A 20,892-nucleotide genomic window follows, 5' to 3' on the forward strand; every position below is an offset into this window, starting at 1 on the left:
CTATGTTCACACCACATGGAAACAGCCCCAGTCTGAGGAGCGTTCATACGTGTTCATCTAAACTGGTGCTGAAGTGGAACTAAATACAGAGCTAAATCTGAACTAGACCACGATTAAACCAGGATTAAACCAAGACTAGACCAGGATTAAACCAGGACTAGACCAGGACTAGACCAGGACTAAACCAGGATTAAACCAGGATTAAACTAGGATTAAACCAAGACTACACCAGCATTAAACCAGGACTAGACCAGGGCTAAACCAGAACTAAACCAAGACTAAACCTGAACTAGACCAGGATTAAACCAGGACTAAATCTGAACTAGACAGGATTAACCCAGGACTAAATCAGGACTAGACGAGGATTAAACTAAGACTAGACCAGGACTAGACCAGGACTAAACCAGGAATCAACCAGGACTAGACTAGGATTAAACAAGGACTAGACCAAGATTGACCAGGACTAAACTGGGACTAAACCAAGACTAAACCAGGACTAGACCAGGACCAGATCAGGACGAAACCAGGACTAGGCCAGGACTAGGCCAGGACTAAACCAGGACTAGACCAGGACTAGACCAGGACCAGATCAGGACCAGATCAGGACCAAACCAGGACTAGGCCAGGATTAGGCCAGGACTAGACCAGGACTAGACCAGGACTAAACCAGGACTAGAACAGGGTCAAACTAAATCTATATTAGGATTCAATTTGAGCTCAAACCAAGACCAAAGAAGGATAAGTATGAACGCATCCCAAAACCATATATTCACAGATGTCTTCTACCAAACAAGGCCGGATACTATCACCATGACCGCCATGACCGCCACGACAACAGAACATGCTCTGCATGAATGAGTCTTGATATGTAGAGCCTGGCCAGCCACCCCTAATCATCTGTTCATTTATTTTGTTATAAGTGAGATAAAGCACCAACTGGCCATTTATTTATATTCACACCTGCTCCTGAATGGATTGGCCCAGTTTTGGATATTTTGGTAAAAGAAAATACTGACTGTTGATTTGAATGTGAAGAGATAGCAGGCTTATATCCACTTCCATAAGTAAATGGGTATGACAGGTTAAACAATGAGCGTATGTGGCGTGAACATAGCACAAACCCCTGAATTCAAATTGCGTTTTAATCGTATCTAAAACTGAGAAGCACTGTGTTAGGTTGCCATTTGAGATCTGCACGTGTTTTAATCCATTAGTGAATGAGGAATCTATTGTTACTTACTACAAAGTATATTTTGTGTATATATCCGGGGGTTGGCTGAGGTTACTCCTGTTTACTCCTGTTTCATGTTGGCTGATAACCCCACTGGTTGTGAGAAATCATTTTTATAATCATAATAATAATATTTGTAATAAGAAAGCAGATTTTTTTCCATTGAAGAGTCCACTGTAAAGTAGAGCGGCTTTCACACAGTCCAAGCTTACAGTATTCTGGTCTTCTATAATGGTTGATATACCTGTTTCAGTCCTTGCAGGCAATTCATATATTCGATGAAGACAACCGTGAAAATGGTGAAAACAAGATTTGTCGTAAGGCGCTGTCAAAAGTTGGAACGGGGCGAGAACTGAGTGTTTGGTTGTCTTTTTTTTTAAACTTCAAACGTTCTTGCTATCACAGTTCGGTTCATGTAGGAGTCTGTGCTGGCGTGTTGCTCTTCTTCCCGGAAGTAAAAATACTGCAGGCAAGCATGAGAAAAGTCCGTAAAGTTCTTTTTTCCCCCCCCGACTCCATTTTGTTTTTCCAAAGAAGTCAATGGCAGCGGTAGAGAGTGAGATGACGGTGTGCGATGTGTGTTGGAGATATGCTAAAATACACAGCTCTGGATGGAAATACAAGAGACCACTGCAGGGACTTCTTACAAACTATTTTAGACTTTTTCAGATCAAGGTTAAGAATGTTGTATTACTGATCAGCTATGTGAGACTAGTTTAAACAGGGACTTTTGAATGTTTTCAAGTCAATATTACCGTGGTGGTTCTGAAGTAAAACTCAACTTTGCAATAACAACCAATAGTGAAGCAGCATTTCTTGAATTAAGGGAACAATTATATCAAATTCTCTCCAATCCTTGACCAAATCATGTATCTATGGAATATCATAACAAAGCCTATTGTATGATAAGTAGCCTACAATGACTGAATGACATAAATCGATCGTGTATAAAATATGCATTTGTCGATCTAAAAACACTAGATTAAATGAAATTTTCTCCGTCTTCGACCATGGCGAAAAATATCAAAATTGAATTTAATGTTTTACTGTGGCTAGTTGCAGGGGGCACCTTCTGAAATCTTGCTTTGGGTGCCAAAAGAGCAAGGCTGCCCCTGTGCTTAGAAGTCTGACAATGATTTAAACTGCTCAGGGCTTCTACCAGTGACGCGACAATCTTGGGAAAATTTAAATTGCATGTTTTCTGCCGCTCAGAGTTAACGCGCTTAAAATGAAGCAAATAACAATTCCAGGTATATTTTAGATGAGGGAACTGTGTTATAACATGATTAAAAGCTTAAAAAAAATGTATTATTTAAATTTACATAAAAAAAACTGAATGACAAATCTTGGTTTGGTCTGCAGTTTGTATTTAAATGCATTACCCATTAGTCCTAGTTTTGCTAATATTTAGAGGAGGCCATACAAATGTTTAAGATCAACATGAACACCACTAAGAAAATTTGATTTGAATATTATGCAAACAATAGTGTTGGGTGTCAAAAATAAGGCAAAAGTCCTGGTATATGGCACCTTTAAGACGCCTCCTCCCTTTGCATTGACCTCCTGCTGTTTCCCACCCAGAGCTTGTACCATGTCCCTCTATAGTATGTAGGCATGTGTGTTGTGTTATGTAAGTTTAAGGCACGGCAGGTGTTTTTGGTTTTCAGGGCAGTCCAGAGGAGACCACAGCGAGGCCAGGGTGTCGCAGGGTGCTGTGGGGCGCGTGCACAGCTTTGGGACAGTCCGGAGTCAGGACGCGCCCGTTCTCCCCCACACTCCCCGTAATGGACAGACGCGCCTTGTTTCGCATGGCTTCGGTGAAAGTCAACTGTGGAGAAAGGTAGGTCAAAAACGGAGACGTGAGACAAGGTAGATAGTAAAGGTGTGTGCATGCAGTAGTTTAAATAACTTCAATTCAGAATATAAACTGAGTTGAGTAGTTTTTAATAGTTAATTTTTTTTTTTTTTTTGTCTATTTCTTATTGTTGTGGATATATTTCCCCCATTTCAAGATACAATGTTTATTTTTGACAGGACAATTTAGCATATAATGGAGGTGAAGGAGGACATTTAGCCGGTAAATTGACCTCACAGTCCCAAAGTTGGCACAGAGACTGGCGTGAGTACTGCTTCTTATCATTCAGGACGTACTTACTCCAAATCCACATCTACAAAAGTATGCAAACTAAACCAAAAGTGCTCAAATCAAGATAAATATTCTGCTTCAAGTTATTTTTGAAGTGGAAAGTGAACAAGTGAATGAGAACGGGTATACATGCACGCCGGTACAACATGCACATGCCAGGACTGTGAAAACATCAGAGAGTGTGAGGATTATGGTAGGTTTTGGATTCATTTAGATCTGTTTTTATGGAATGGAAATTTCTAGCATATTTGGTATTTGGCAATAACTCTGCCAACCGCCAAATGCTGGTAGATAATTTTGGCTATTCAGTGCTTGCATAGTCTGCGTAGTCTTCCTTTGAATATCTTTGTCCTGTTCTACTATAAGGCAGTGGTGGATGAAGTACTAAATTTTGTTGATACAGAGGTTAAATGTTACTCAAATAAAAGTATCACATGGAAAAATCTACTTAAGTAAAAGACTTAAAAGACACAATTGTTGCTGAAGTGTTAAATGTAGTGATATTAATTAAAAAATTATACAGATTTTGGTCAGCAGTAACAATATGAATCACTTTCTTATCTTTTTTTCATGAATTTTGTGTATTTATATTTGTTTGCTCAATGCCAAAGCTTGAACTCGAAAACCTTAGTCAGGATGTTTCCACGGACATGGTAAAAATAGCCTCTCAAATCATATGAAAAGTACTTTTTACTTTTCAGTCTAGTTAAAAAATGTAGAAGGGTAGAGAGTACAGATACTGCTCTTAAATGTAGTGAAGTAAAAGTGAAAAGTATCCACTGTAAAATCTGACTCAAGTACAGCACTTTACTACTTGTATCTTGTGCCCTTCCACCACTGCCATAAGGTTTATTTTAGTTTGTATTTTTAAGTATTTCTCACCATCACTGTCTATAACTAAGCTCATATGTACTTCTATGTTACTTGCACTAATCTTAATGCTAAACACCTTATAACCAGATCTTTTATAACTGGTTGTATTAGACTGGCAACATTAGCAAACTATCTGAAGTCATGGTGCACATAACAATTTGCACCATGCACGTTTTAGCCGACTAAACCCACTCATTATTTCGCTCCATATCCACTACCATTTCAAAATCGAGGACACACAAACATGCACACACGTCTATCTATCATCCAGGTTAGAGACATCTGCATTTCAGAGGTGACCATGCCATTCCAGGTTTCAGTCATTTTGGAAAAGTAAGGTTGAGGATCTGACCAAGGACGGGATTCAGAAAGTGGGGGAAATTTTTGGAAGGACAAATAGGAGAATAAAACAGGAGTGATTTGTCAAATTTATAGAGAGGGAGTTACAGACTACTGCTCAGAGAAGGACAAAGTACTTTTTATGTGTCGTTAATCTTGCTGAAAAGCTTAAACGTTACAGAGAGAATAATGAAAAGTCTTATATCGGGTTGTATTCTTTCACACATAATATGCTACTTGAGTGTCTAGACTTTCAACAGTTCTATTCTATAGTGTTCAAGTTGCCCATGACGTTGCATTATAACATTGCATCAATCCACAGTAGCTGCAAGTATCTAATGCAAGTAGGCCTTTTAAGCTTACAATGAATCACTATACTTCATAAAGGCAAGAAACCCCGTGCAATCTTTATAAAATAACTATAATAGCCTTTTTAAAATTGTTGGAGCAAATGTTTTTCAGAGAAGCCGTAACATCGGGGCACATCTTTGCAGATACTTTCAACTTTGAGAGACTTACACGTGAAACAAAGTAAACTGTTAGGCTTTGAGCTTCTTTCACTCCAAGTTGCACTATGTAGTAAAACTAAATGACCGTTTTAGTGAGTACTTTGTGTTAGCGACTGGCTAAAATACAGCGGTGCTATTGCGGTGGACAATCATCCCGGACCTGGTATAGACCTACAATTTCTTCGTGATTGCAGCTAGCTTCCTATTTTTAGCATGGGCCAGGTTGAGTAATAATGATATTTAGAGATGTTTTACAAGCTAGAGGCCTTTTGAGGTGGTTAAAGTGGTTAAATATTGACTACTGCATGTTACTGAAGGCTATACTTTGTACACATCCATTAGGTCCGCACAACAATCTTTATAAAGGTCATTCTATTATCTAAATAACTGTAGCCTTTGCGATTTCATAATTGGAAAGCGAGTCCCCATTGAGAAGACATTTACCCACTCTAATAGTTCATCAGCAACGTATTTGGATAATGTTTTTATATTGTATTCTAACAGCTATGCAACCATGCTTTTTCCAGCCAATGTATCCAACAATGCAGGTGCCTATGGCCAAGTCAACCATGAAGCATCACTTTCATCAAAACCACTATCATGATCAAGAGCGGACAAGGACTGTGGACCCAAATCTGTAACCGAAACAGCCAATTCAAAGCGCGTATTTCAAACTCCAAATTTCTCCTGCGTTGACCCCACAGTGCTTACCCGCTCTTCCGCTTGCACATGAAAATCTTCACCATGAGCGACAACAGCATGATCCCACCTAGTTTTGACACAAACACATTTCAACCTCTATCTCCTACCCCTATATCTTGACCCCCTCGGAGCCGTACACGTTGTAGCCCTCCCTATAAGTGGCTAGGTTCTGGGTGCTGGGGGAGGGGCTGGGGCAGTGAGGGGGGCTAAGGTCCACCTTCATGCGCTTGGCTTCGGCCCGGGACTTGTAGCAGAACTCGACCAGCGCCACCAGCATAGCCAAGCCCAGACCGCCCACCAGGATGTAGAAGACCCCCGCCACGTTGGACAGGCTGAGGGCTTGGGATGACTTGTCCTGGGGGGGAGGGCACGGGACGGAAGGGAAAGAGGGAGGAACAGAAAGAGAAGAAGAGAGAAGAGAAGAAGAGGGGAAGAAGACGTAGAACAAAGAGGAGACATAGTTACACACAGCTTAATCGCAATCAATATGAAATCAAACTTTTTATACTACAACTATGTTATACTGAAATTTAATGTATTTAGCTCATAGTACTTTAAATATCTACATTCTAAGGCATGCAACATAATATTATAAATACAAAAATGGTTAAAATTCACGCAAAATTTATACAACTTGGCCTCACCTCTAGTATAAACATAAGTTACACACAGTTACATCACTTTCAGATCTGAATTTTGTATACTATATAGCATAAATGCGATGAAGAGGATATAAGGGGCGCAGTCTAATTTCAACAGGAGCTAAATGGAGTCTATTTGTTGAATGTAATCGGTAGCTGAGCATCTTAAAGCTTATGAAATAGCTGTGTTCTCATCAGGTAATGAGTTTGTAAAAATGGCCGTCAAAATAAAAGCATGAAAGTGACAACTGGCTGATGGTTTCACGTTGCTTATTTCAGTATGTGGTGTTGTGAAGATGGGATTGCCTCAGATTGCTACAGAAACTGGAGTAATGTATACAAACCAAAGGATATCAGAATGAAATTTGAAGTTGTGCTGGGAAAATTTGTGCTTTTAGAAGCTGTCAGAGGTGTCGCTCCCCAATGTGGATCAGATGTTTCATGGGTTGAAAAAAGTAATCAGTTTTGGGTTTTTTTCAAATTGTAACATCTAGCTGTAGAAGTGCTCAATATTGTGAATTACTTTTTAGGATACAAAATACAGTTATGAACAAATTAAACTGTTCATATTCAGACACAGATTTACCACATGTACACACACTAAATGCTGACTTTAAATAAATGTATTATGTCATATATGCCATGGCCTTGTTTTAAATCTACCTAAAAGTGCACTATGTAACTTTTCTGCAAAGAGCCTGCTACCTGCCTATCTCCATGGAGACCGTTTTGCCTGGGGTGTCCCACAGTAAGGCATTAAACTTCTCCATATTGCATTTTTGTTTTTCTTTAAACTACTTTGGAAAATATGCTTTCTTACTGCCCGCTATGCTTGTCACCATAAAGCACATGTGTCAAACTCAAGGCCCGGGGACCAAATGCAGCCCGCCATGTCATTTTATGTGGCCTGCGACAAGGTAAATTTAAATGAGTGACTGTCTTAAAATGTCAGTTCATCAGGAGTTATGCAGTTACACAAACATATTTTTTTTATATCTTTGCAAATTTGAGACGAACCATTTTGGTGATATGGCCCTCGGTGAAATTGAGTTTGACATCCCTGCCATAGAGACACAATGAGTTTAATGCCAAACTGTGGAACAACGCAGGCAAAGTAATAACATCTCCATGAAAACAAGCATGTGGCGAACCCTCCCCCAGAAATGTTACATAGTGTACTTTTAAAATGCAATTAAGGACCAAATATGCTATAAGACACATATTTGAAGTCAAAGATTTCAGTTTTTGAGCATATTTCCAGTGTTGCGTATCTCTCCAGTATCTTAATATGAAGCCTTAAAAAGTTAACTCAACCTTAAAGTAAAGCTTGTTATTTTGACTAAATTTGAAACAGTGAGCCAATCTAATGAAAATGAAAGTGAAATTACACCATAATCAACTTGAAACTATCTGGAAATTGCACAGCAGCCATACTATTTATGCATGGGAAATGTATGAAATTGGGACCCATGTATCTGACTGATCCAGATGAGGGCGTGATGGTGTACAGCTCAGATATGTGAGTACAGTAGTTGCAGTAATCTGGAGCGGTTTGGGGATGGGCGTTCACAGTGGGCCGCAGCAGCGTGGCACTGACCTTACTTCCAGAGTCCTTGGGTCCACACTCTCCCTTGTCATACCACCATTTGTTTTTCAGTTTGTCTAAGACGCCTGCTTCGCTCAGTTTCAATACTGCAAGGTTTACTGGGGTTCTTCGCGTGTAAAAATAACATAAATAACATCATAGGACATGTTATTTTATGTTATTACGGTATATCACATTTGTTGCATTGCATAGTAGTACATTGGGTGACCTAGCGTGGGTCCCACTGAGTACATGTGTGTAGGCTCGTATAATGGAGGGGCTGGGGGGAGCAGGAGCTATAGTCCGAGCTACAGACATATGAGTGGGACCCAGCTTTGTCACTGCAGGTAGCGCACCCATGCTGCCCGAGTCGACTTGTCACTGGCCATGCAGGAGGGGGTGAGACAGGACTGTTAGCATCGGGGCTAGCTCTGTGTAAACACCGGGGGAGAGAGAGACGGAAAAAATGGGATCCGAAAATCAATATATGTCTAGCTGGGTGATAGTTGAGTGGTTAAACCGTGGTTCGCTCCTGTGGTTCCCGTGACCTTTCCTGAATGTCATTCCCAGCATCCTTCATCCGCTCTTATCTTTGCTTTGAGCTTAGGAAAATATGCATTGAAGAAAGTATATAAGAAAAACTAAATAGAACTGATAAGACAATACTAGTTTGGTTATACAAACGCAAAGCTTCTATTAATTATTCATAACAAAATTGTTCCTTCAGGTTAACCCTAAAAATCTAGTATTTCATTAAAGTATCAGTTTTATCCACTAGAGAATTTAGAGTGTTTTAGGCTAACAGTTTCAGATTTCAGCCTTAATGTGCCTTGGTCTCTCCCCAGAACTGCCACTAGATGGCGAATATTCCTGTCTTAAAACTGCTCATTGAGACACCTGCTTTATCATGGCAGCAAGACAATAGATTTCTTTATATATTTTTTTTGGTTAATTTGGTTCAATTACTCTAACAATAACTGACTTTATGCAAATTCTAATTAGCTAATTTGCACTTTTGAAGCAATGAAAACAAGCACAAGGGCTGTATCGTTGTCACTGTTGGTCTATACCTTCATTTTCAAAGGCACACACCACTGACAGAAGATGCAACTTTGTGCTAATTTCAAAGATTTAAAATACGGTGTCACTCTCCTCCCTCCTTGCATATAGCCAACTGTCCACTTTAGCACCAGGGCAGATGCGTGCGCTACTCTTCCCCCGGGACAGGCAGCGTTCGCGGGCACAGAGGCCGGTGAGCTGCCCCCTGTCCCGCTGGTGGTGGTTGGTGGGCAGTCAGAGAGGGCTAACCTTGGAATCCCCTCCCCCGCTGCCACATTCTCCTTTGTCATACCACCACTTGTTTTTCAATTTGTCCAACAGGCCCTGCTCGTTGAGCTTTAGCACGGCCAGGTTGACCGCATTTCTTTAAGTGGGAAAACAAAAAAACAAAAAAGGAGGAACAGATAAGATAAGTTTGATCAGAGCAGAGGAGTGCGAGGGGCTGACAGACTGGATGGAGCACAGGCGGGAGAGAGGCACACCACAACAGGGGAGGGAGGGGAAGGATCGGATGGGTTAGAGAGGGGGAATGGATCTCGGGATAACTCTGTCTCTCATTCTCTTTCATTATCACCAGGTACTCGACTGTAGTAGTTAGGAACGTACATCAGTTAAAGTTATAGTGGCCATACTGAGGCTAAAATGGGTTTTAGCCCGGGGTTTCATGTAACAGTTTAATCCCAACCCAAGCTAGTGCAAACTAATATTGTGTCTGGGTAAGGCACTTGATACAGATGTGGCTCCAGATGTAGCTTAGCACTAAACAAAGAAAATTAATAATGCAATATTTTGTGTTTTTATCTTGAAAAAATGCAAGGTACTGTAAAGTTTGAAGGCAGGCATTATTGTGATTCTGTGATAGGGTAGAAAAACGTTTTGACTCCAGTCCAGTCCAGAAGTCATTTTGAATTTGATGGCTCTGGTCTGAAACTAGGATTTATAATGTACTAAGTTTAATAAGGAACAGGAGTTTTCAACTGAAATGACCCCACGTTTGTCTACATGCTAGCCTCATTATGGGTCGTTCTGTACTGTGATTTGCCGGACTCTCCTTCACCGCTGTAAAGTACCTTATGATTGGCTTGACCCCGTAGCTGACCAAGGTGAGGATACTTCTGTAGACAGCTGACAGGTTGTACTTCAGCTCCCATTTCTGTTCAAAGAGGAACTCTCCATTTTCCCAAAAGAGCTTCTTTCACCCCTCCTTATGAATCTCAGACCAGAACCGTCAAATTGAAAATGACTTCTTGATGGGCGTCGAAACGTCTTGATTTCAACAGTGTCCAAATGACTACCTTTCGAACCTTTTCAGCCTTGGACTACTCCAGGACATATGCGGGACTACACCATCATAATAAGTTATATGCTTTATCACATAGATTTCTTTACTTGTTAAATTACTGGGTCACTAGTCTATGGATTACACAATCAACAACGCATATAACGAGTAAAATGAAATTAAAAAGCATGTTTCTTTAACTCTAACTGACATTTACCAAGTTTGTCATAAAGCGTGTGCAAAAGTGTCCCCACAGAGACACAAGTCCAGTCAGATGTCTTCACCGATTGGTCACCAGATCTGAGCGCACCATGCACACAGGTCCTGTTGTGTGCGTGTCAGGTATACACAGTGTTAACCAGCTCCCTACAGCTCTCTACCCGCTGCTTTCTTATTTATCGCTGTATGCCTATGTATGTGTCTGTGAGCAGGTATTTCTCACAATGTCGGGACTAAAATCTACTCCTGCTCAGGATATGGGGACCTGCCAAGCAAACTGAGATCCCCATGACATAAATCCTTCATTATTAGATCGACAACATTATTCTAAGTTCAGATATGGGTTAAAATAGGTTCAATTTATGGTTGAGTTGAGGCTAAGCAAGTAGTAAGTATGACTGTCAGTATCGGTCTCCAGGAAATGAATGTAAGTCAATGGAATGTCCTCAGAAACCTAACATGTGCGTGTGTGTGTGTGTCTAGCCTCCTGCAGTGCTCTTGCTCACACCCCTGAAGCGACTGACCTCCAAACACAATCCGGGGACAAAAGGCTAAACATCAGGCATTCATGCTTCTGCTGCATATGCATAAGCTTTTCATCCCTGATTTTTAACAAGGCAGTGAGTCACCCGCATGATTTGGCAATACTTTTTTATAATTATAATAGTCATAGAGCCGCAAGGGGACCTGCTCGGACTTATTATCTACTGTTAACTTTAAAATAGAAATCTGATTAGAAAAGTCTCAGGCAAACCAAACTATAAGAATAGATTGTGATTGGTGAGTCAGGCTGTACTTGTTAATCTGATTATTTTGCCAGTGTAGCTGATGCCTTTTTCCCCCCTTATACCATCTTCTTTCTCCTCGTGCAGGATTTGGATGGTTTGTTGTAGCTTTCCCTTGTTGACTTCTTGTATTTGAGTTCAAAATCTTAGTTGACATGGATCTAAAATTCCAGCAGATGGCACTAGGGCTGCATCTGCTGGTGCGTTGAAAAGTGAAGTAGCTTGTAAGAACTTTTACGTCTTTAATTACTCAAAATCTCCTTACAATATGTGCTTTTTTGGCTTTGTTACTATTAATTTGTGAGATAATTTCCCATATGGAGCAATAAGTCTAAGGATCTGTTCACACATGCACATTAACCACATGGACTAAAGCAAGACTAAATAAGGGCTCGAGAATAAGAAAAACCAAGTCCACATCAAGTCTAAAATGGGTAAGACCAAAAAACGAAGCGCAAACGCATCCTAAGTCGTTGCATTCCCCGTTTCTTTTGATGGCAGCTCACTGAGAAGACTTGCTCGTGTTACAAAAGCTCGTCTTGCTGCTCCTCTGTCTGTCACTCAGCCCTGTTCAAACTCCATCTCTGGACGGCTTCCATATGTCGGCTGTTTTCTCTCCACTGTGACTACAGCACTGCACCGCGGGAGCTCAATGCTTTTGTCAGTTGATTCCCTGCGTGTTGATAGCTTTCTGCAGCTACCTGTAAAAGAGCAAGCTTTCTCTCCTCCTCCTTCTGTTCCTTTTGTGAGGCGCTGTAATCAGAAGGGCCAATCTGTGCTCAAAGGTCAGTACAGTGGCTGGCTCCCTGTTTGTTAATCTGGGCCTTTGTCTGTGCACCTGCCTTATCTCCTCAAGTCTAATGCAGCACCGCGCAAAGGTGGAGCGCAGGGGTGCCAAGTTCACTCACAAGGGGAATTCTCAGCACATAATAAGAAGCTTTAAGCAGACTTTAAAATATATTTCATGGTCAGCGCACATACATTTACTACCTACTGCAGGCCTGTTATGAGAAGATGGGGCTTTTAAATGGAGTATTTTGAGTAAAGCTGTCAAAAGTATCAAAAATCAGATACTAATCGATACTAAAACTACAGGATGGCCCAAAAGTCACTGACAGTCTTATTTCTAAATATTTTTCTTTTATGTTTTCAAATATAGCACCGAGGAATGAACCCTCATTGTACAGTGGTGCTTTGAGTCACATGGGTCAAATTCAGAAACCCAGCAGTGTTACCCTCGACATTTTAACACCAGAAATGCCTCAAGCATAAACGCCATTAAAGCAATAATAAGTCATTTTCAAAGACAGGGGGCAGTATGTGATCTCACGAGACCTGACTAGTCCTGATTTCTTCCTGTGGGGCGATCTTAAGGAAAAGGTATTTGTGAATAAACCTCAGACAATAAATGACTTAAAACGTGATATTGAGGATGAAATAAGTGTGTTGGATCGGGTTATTCAGTGCGAAACCGAAAATGGTGACACAAAAAATTCATCCATCCATTTTCTTCCGCTTATCCAGGGCCGGGTTGCGGGGGCAACAGTCTAAGCAGGGACTTCCAGGCTTCCCTCACCCCAGACACGTCCTCCAGCTCCTCCAGTGGGACCCCAAGGCGTTCCCAGCCCAGCCAAGAGACATAGTCCCTCCAGTGTGTCCTGGGTCCTCCCACAAAACATTATTTTTTAAAATGAGGTAATTTTTACTTCCCCTAGTTTGAGTAGTGATAAGTTCAAATGTAAGTGAACATTTATAACAGTATATATTGCCAAAAATCTCAGAAGGTTAACTGCAAAAATTTGGTGAGTATAATTTAAGAATTATAGGAGCTATTGAAGATTTAAAAGTGTCAGTAGTATCAAAATAGATTACATGGTAATAAAAGAAAAGTACTATGATCTAATGTTGAAAATCACATTCTATTGTCTAAACAAAGAGTGTTTTTAATTACGATTGGGGTATCAGAATTTGTATCGAGTCTATTCCTTAGTATCAAACTTGTGTTTTAGTATCATGGCAACATAAAATTTGAGTCAGCACTGGAGTCTATCTGAATTTTTTTTTCATTCAAATGCTTCAATAAAATATAACAGGCACATTTATATTGTGATGCTTTACCTCCAATTGGCAACACCGGCGCAGCAAGATGGGTTAAGTGTCTTGCCCAAGGACAAAATGACATTATTCATCTGCGGAGATCAAGCCACCAACCTTTTAATCAGCGGAGAAGCACTTTAACAACTGGGCTAAAGCTAATCGTGCCCCCATAGACAGTACATAGAGGCATATATCCACGCTTGTCAATGAACTTGTCTCTAAAATTAACCAGCTGACAAATAAGGATCATAATCTCCCCAAATCACAGCGAAGCGAGCGCTAAACGATGAGTCACCTGCACTGGCTTCTGTTTCATTGTCCCCAACTGTGCTGTTTGGTTGAACTTAATTATAAAACCCACCCATCTTTTGGCCTGTCAAGATAATGAAGAGATTTGGAGAGACAGTTTTCCCCGGGATCTCTTCTATTCACCATGACAAATCTCATTTACTAAAGAGGTCCAAACATGAGCCATGGTAATAACAGTTAAACATCAATAATCACTTTGCAAAATACAGCCACACTTCACATTTACTTGAAATTATCGCAGCATTCACCTAATTGCGTAAACATCATCAGATCGTTTCGTGTTGATTAGCGCGCGGAAGAGTTAGCATCACCTAGCGTGCGCACTGTTAGCCACGCGTGCATATCTGGTAAGGGGGCTGTTCCGCCGGAGGAGAGGGAGAAGCCAGAGACAACCGAGGACAGTCCTGGTAATGTGGCAGTAGAGTGGGGAGAAATAGAATGAAGGAGCTATCCACCCGCTGTCTGTGGCTTTTCTCTCAGTAACAGAATAGCCGTTGTCGGAATAGTGAATTTGGTTTGGGGAGCGGGGATGTCTGCACCGTGCACAGGGGAATATTACAGGACAGGATGGTTGTATAGTGGAATTTTTACAAGAAAGATGGAGGGATAGAAGAGAAGTAAAGCTAGCCCTGCTGTCTTTGGTTACAATGTTGGAACTAAGTCATGTGAATCTGGTTTTAAAACTCCGACCAAAACGGGTTCACTCAGGCCAATTAACATCTTGATAAGTAGACAAAATGTAATTGCAATAAAATAAATACAGGTCCTGTACTCTCCCTAAATTGTAACACTTCTAATAAAACAACTGTATGTCTCTGTTATAAGTAGTTTGTGCTTTATATATATGCTAAAAGGTTCTAAAAGGAGACTGCCGTGTGGTTTCTGCATTTACTGTATTTTCCAGACTATAGGTTGCACTTTTTTTCATAGTTTGGCCGGGGGTGCGACTTATACTCAGATGCGACTTACATGTGAAATATTAAAATATATAATTTCACATTTTCATTATTGTCACACTGACGACTGTGTGAGGGCACTCTAGGGTTGTTTACCAGTATGACAGCCACATGAAAATGGAAGCGGCGTTTCATCTACTTTTGGAGTTGACGGAGTTTAGAAGCGGCACCGAGGATGAAGAATTCGATGGATTTAGTGATTTGGAGTGAGATCAAGAGTAAACTTGTTAGCTTGTTTTTTATGCTTTAGTTATTTGATTAACTGTTAATATCTTACGTTAACATACCAGACATGTATTCAGTTCACTGTCTATGCTTCATGTAGCTGAATAAATATACATGTGTTACGTTAGCGTGCTGTACTGCTATTCAGCCTGTTGTTCTCTATTGTATCGATGTTATTATATCTTGCCTATAAAGATAAAAAGGTCTTGGATGTTGTAAAATAAATTACCCCAAAAAATGCAACTTATAGTCCAGTGTGACTTATATATAGTTTTTTTTCTTCATTGTTATGCCTTTTTTTTTAGCTGGGGCGACTTATACTCCAGAGCGATGTATAGTCCAGAAAATATGGTAATTATAAAGCATTTTTATCGCTTGCGAACTAGGAAATTACACTGCTGCACTGTTAGCATGCTGTTTTTTCTTAAGCATTGGTGTGATGGCAAGGCTCCTCTATGGCCTCTGAAATTTGTGAAAAGTGCTTGTATAAACTCATCTCGGTACATAATTAGAACGCTAGGAATGTGTTAACAAAAAGAGGAATACAACAAGGCACCTTCCCTTCCTATTCCTCCATCTTGACTATTTCATTGTTCATTTTTGTAAGATTATGTGACGTTAGTCCCCCCTTTGGCCAGGCCCCTCAGCTTTCCTGGTCCTCTGTCAATTCCCCGTTTGTGGCTGTGAATACAGTGGCATCAGCCGGTGGTACTGGCCCTTCCTCGTACTCATAAATGTCATCATCATCATCATCACTGTTGTCATAGTAACTGATGCTACTACAGGATGGCTGTGATTGGAGACAGAGGACAGATGGACACGTTACCTGCCTGGTGTCCCTGTGGAGAAATACATTGAGTGAGAGTGTACACAGACAGTAGACTGAACGGAGGGAAGCAATGATTGGAGCAGACAGGAAGTACATCCCAATGGACCAAGTTTATTTCACTTGTGGTTTAAGTCTATTGTTGGCACACACTGCTGCTAGACTAAAAGTTTTTTCAGTTTTATGTTTTTGTTCAGTTCTTCTTGTCTCTTTGTTAAGTTTCGATTCACTATTTCCAACAGAGACATTTTTGGTACAATAAAATATAGTTCATTTCATTGGTTTATGACCAATGCACATAAGGTACAATCTACCAGCTCAGGTTTAGCTACCACCTAGTAACTTCTATGACTCATTACAGATGCAAACTAAGTACTAAAGTGTCTTATTCTGCTGTTTATTTATTGCAGCTCATGATTTTTTAACAATATTGTACATTTAGAATAGTTTTTATGGTTTAAATCTGGTGTTGGGTTGTTCTGTCAGTGGCATAAATTAGTTCAATATTATTGTTTATCATTTATATTTACTTCAGCAATATGTCAAACTTCAAAATGCATTATCGTGACATGCCATAACGAATATTACTGCTGTGATTACCGGTATCACAGTAGTAGTAACTGGACTTCGACCAGAACTATTCACAATACTAAACAGTTAAACCAAACTGCTCTCAGATGTGCTTCCTGTCTATTTTTCTCTCTCTCTCTTTCTTTTTTCTTTTTATCAAATATAATTAGGATGTACCAACTGTTGAATGAATGAACAAGAACGCCACAATGACAAAAGACAGTGGGATGGCTCTAACAGGCCCCTATCCATTACACACTGATGGTAGACACAGACTAGACAAGACTCAAGCAAGACACCGTAGCAATGAGGACAAACATATATACTTCTCTGGATCACTGGCACTGCTGCTAGGTGAGACCACACGTTTCCAAATACTTTAAAATCCTCAGTTACTTTAGCATATTTTAGCTATCGCAGTACTTTGAGATACATTTTGACCACATCTCACATAGCAGCAGTGGCAGGCTTGTTAGAGTGTTGCAGAAAAAGGCACAGCAGGGTAGGTGAAATATCGCGGCACTAGCACAGTACCATTAGCGGCTACTGTTTGCTTTTGTCGCAGTATTCCACCCACCTTAACTGTGAGCCTTTCGGGGTGGCGATGCCGTAGCCTTTGGAGTCCAGGTTCCCTCCCACTTTCATGGTGTCGCAGGGCTTCCTCTGCTCCGTGTACTCGTTCATGGTGGACTCGAGCAGAAAGGCGTACTTCCCCTTGGATTTGCGCACGCGGGCCACTCCCTCCGCGGTGGTCTTGGTGAACACGGTGGGCTCGGCGGATTTCATGTAAGACCACATTTTCTCATACACGGCGATTTTGGAGCGCTGAAAGAAGAGGAAAGAAAGAGTTTGAGGATTTGATGATGTTGTGCTAGCAGTAATTATCTGTGTGGATTTGTATGTTCTCTCTAAGCCTTTACCCTGTCAAACCAACTTGTTTCTTAATGAACTCCAAAAAGAGTGTTCATAGGGCACTTAACCGGTGTTCTTGAGGTGATTTCATAATACTGACAATGAACCTAATCCATATTTTAATGAAAACCTGTATATTTTTGGTATAATAACACACTAAACTACTCAAATGAATGTCATTAAACCAGCTTATAAATGATTCAGATATAATTGCAAGATTTGGAAGGTCTAATGCTGTAAAAAGATGTCTGGCCTGAAGCCTTTATTGGGCATTCGTAAATGGTCACAGTTTTAAATAGCACTTTTCCACCTTTAAGGCACTCAAACCGCTTTACACCAAAGAACCATTTAACCATTCAAACACACGCACTCAAACATTAGTGGTGAAGTGGGTTAAGTGTCTTGCACAAAGACACAACAACAGCATTCATTTGTGGGACCTGGAATCGCACTGCAAACCTGTGGGTCAGTGCATCTGACCGCTCTACCAATGATGTTTATATCAAGAGTGAGATTCGAATCGCCAACCTTCAGATTAGTGGACAAACACTTTACCAACTGAGCTACTCTCGCCTCGAATGGTCGTGGGTAGAAAGCAAACCCACAAGCACACCAAGGTGACACCTGTGGGTAACACCTCAAACCACTATAGTGGTGAGCAAAAACTGATGATTTTCACTCCTTTTACTGTTGTACTTTTGAACTGGAGCAAATCAGTTATGGGGTTTAGACAATGGAATGACTCAAGACACAGAGTCATTCATATTATCACAGGCTTCAAAATTCATTCAAACATTTAAGTACTGAGGAAACACACTGACCATTCTACCTTCAAAACTACATAAAACACAATAAAACATGCTTTATTACAAACAAAACAGGGATATAATGACAACTGAATGTACTGCATGTGAAATGTAGTCCATATTCTAAGCAAGGTACATCAGAGCTAAACTCAGTCTCTATGGTAACTACAAAGACTCCAAATCAGAAAAAAGCCTACCCTCATCATCACTACATGTACTTTTTAATCCTGTTTTCTCATTTTTAAGTCAAAATCCAAAACATTACATCATCACACTCCTCATTGGTAAAAAATAATGCCCTTTTCCAAATGCATTACCCACACGATTGTGCTCATCAATAACGTTTACGATTAATAAATGATATAAATATTTAAATTCTGTTTGCAGATCCAATAATAGCGTTTAGCAGATGTTGTAGTGACATGACATATGACTGAACTCTGCTGAATCCCAGATGTCCTCAGAATCATCTACACAATGCTCTCTTTTCAAACAGCCATTCAAACATATGTGTAAGACTGGCACAAAACATACTCCCTGTTTGTTTTCCAGTGCACTCCTGAGAGGGTTGCCATATTGCGTAAGCATGGTTCAATTAATCAAGTCAACAATGTGCACAATGAAGAAATTCATTATGAGTGATTTGGTTTCTTGGTTACCAAAGCCTGCATTTTCCTGTGTTGTAAGCTGAGGTGAGTAGAGTATCAAATATTGTACTCACATAGGTGTAAAGGTACTACACAATACTTAAGTAGCAGTGCAATGTATAGTAATTCAACAAAGTAAGAGTAACCGCAAGAGTAAGTCTTTGAATGAAATATTTGATTTATAATTTGAAGTTAATGTAATGGGAAGGACTAAACACTAAAGAGTGGATATTATGGAAAATCTATTTCTTGGAGTTTTCTGCCAGGTTAGATCGTTGCTCCCTCATCAGAAACATGCCTGAAGAGGTTTTATAGTATGTCCCATGTATGTTTGCGTAATCTAGCGATCTCTCCAGGGGCCTATTCAAACTTTCCTTACTGTTAGCTGTAAGATTCTGTCCAATGCTCAGCCCACAAGCTTACATCATGGCCATTTTTCATATATATTCAAGCGCAAGATACAAAGAAATACACTGCAACTTCACAAAAATGATGCAATGTGCTGTAGTTTCATTAGAGGAATGCAAGCTGATTGTGTTTTCATAGCGCTCTGAAGGGGTAGTGACTTAGCGTGGGACCAATGGGGATGTGGGGTGGGGGCTCAGGGTGTCAAAAACAAAACGGAAACTGAATTAAAAAATGTTTTTGGTGAGTATAGCACTTCCAAAACAATAAAAGGTAACATGATGATCTAAATATGTTATGCATTTGCAATTAATATAGAAGATACTCCGTCTTTACATAATGCACACAATGTGGTATTTTAAAAGGCACAAAAATGGAAAAGCTAAATCATATCTGAAGGAGCGGTGCAAGAAACACAAATATTCAAATGATTTCTTATTGTCAATTTATCACTTTTATCACTTATAGACTCACTCACAGTGGGAAAAGTAACCACAACTTTTACTAAAGACTACGGTTACTATTATAAATGTATTACTCATGTGTACAGTCTGAAAATGGCTCTGAGAAATGTAACTGAATCCTACCCAAGACCACTGCTCATACTTATACCCCTGCCCCCTTTTATAATATGGGACAAATCGCCTATAGATCTCCATCCTGATCAAGTCCTTGAAGAAAATTATGTGTATGATGAAGAGCCTTTGTCTTCCATCTTCCATTTCCAGGCCCTGGCATATAACGACATTTACAAGCACATTTAAAAAGATATCGCGATGGCCTCAATGATGGGTTAGCCATCAATCTCACTTTAAATGATTTTATGACGAGGGTAGCGGTGGCGGCCATGTTGGTGTGGGCTACGGGGCACGTGTGAACCCACTCACCTGGGGTAATCTATGGGGGAGATCAGAACAGAGCGGGCTTGTGTTTTTGCAGTGATATGTGTTTTGGGGGCAGTGGAGGGTGAAAATAACAAGCAGACATGTCAAACTGTGTCTCAAATGCTGCATCATCTCTCATTGTGTGTGGATGTGAGAGACAGCGTAGGAGCGGAGCCAGCGCGTGACGGACACCTATCCCATAATGATACAGCTGCCATCTCAGAAGCTCCTCCCTCCACTGTCTGTGCAAGCAACACTGTCAGGGGGCGATGGAACAATACATCTAAACTAAGAGGTTAATAGACACAATTAGACCCAAAGCCTATGATAACGGATGATGCAAAAAGAAAAAAAAAGTTATTTGCAACATTTTGCGGACTCATTTAAAAGATATAAATAGTTAAGCGCTATGGCAACAGTCCTAATTTTTCATCATTCTAAAAATAGGTGCCAAATTGAATACATTTCATATTTAAAAGATATAACACTTTTCAATTATTAGTTTTTAATTGTTGATTGCTATGGTAACAGACATCATTTTCAATCACTCAAACCCACCTTATGATGCCTTATGATTTGAGCTTTTAAATAAAAACGTGTTGAAGGTGCTGTTACTTTCTTAAAAAATTCAACAGAACAGAACGAGTTCATTATAAACAGTTTGCAGCAGTTCACCATTATTTCTCACTTTCCCTGATAAATTATTAACCAGGATGGGTTTATGAGCTCATTTTACAACTTTCAGAGGTATCATGGTAGGCTAACAACAACTAACATGCTAACAACGCACTTCCTAGTTCATGGAAAAAACAATGTTAGGACAGCTGCTTTTACTACGTATCTAAATATAGGTTGTGAAAACTGGTATAGAGTATAGACTCCAGTCT

General features: G+C 40.2%; 1 protein-coding gene across 2 annotated transcripts in view; it reads right to left on the bottom strand.

The window, feature by feature from the left end:
* Window positions 1-2,894: 2,894 nt before the first annotated feature.
* gria4a (glutamate receptor, ionotropic, AMPA 4a) overlaps window positions 2,895-20,892 on the bottom strand; it is a 178,229-nt gene continuing 160,231 nt past the window's right edge. Inside the window, exons 15-18 of one of the 2 annotated variants that reach the window (XM_033977145.2) lie at window positions 16,929-17,176; window positions 9,335-9,449; window positions 6,018-6,155; window positions 2,895-3,059 (exon numbers count right to left, since the gene is read on the bottom strand). In XM_033977145.2, the coding sequence (XP_033833036.1) occupies window positions 2,895-3,059; window positions 6,018-6,155; window positions 9,335-9,449; window positions 16,929-17,176 (666 nt within the window). Of the gene's footprint in view, window positions 3,060-6,017; window positions 6,156-8,038; window positions 8,154-9,334; window positions 9,450-16,928; window positions 17,177-20,892 lie in introns of both variants that reach the window. The other variant, XM_033977144.2, reaches the window with a different exon arrangement.

The sequence above is a fragment of the Periophthalmus magnuspinnatus genome, chromosome 13 (assembly GCF_009829125.3).
Source record: "Periophthalmus magnuspinnatus isolate fPerMag1 chromosome 13, fPerMag1.2.pri, whole genome shotgun sequence".
NCBI lineage: Eukaryota > Metazoa > Chordata > Actinopteri > Gobiiformes > Gobiidae > Periophthalmus > Periophthalmus magnuspinnatus.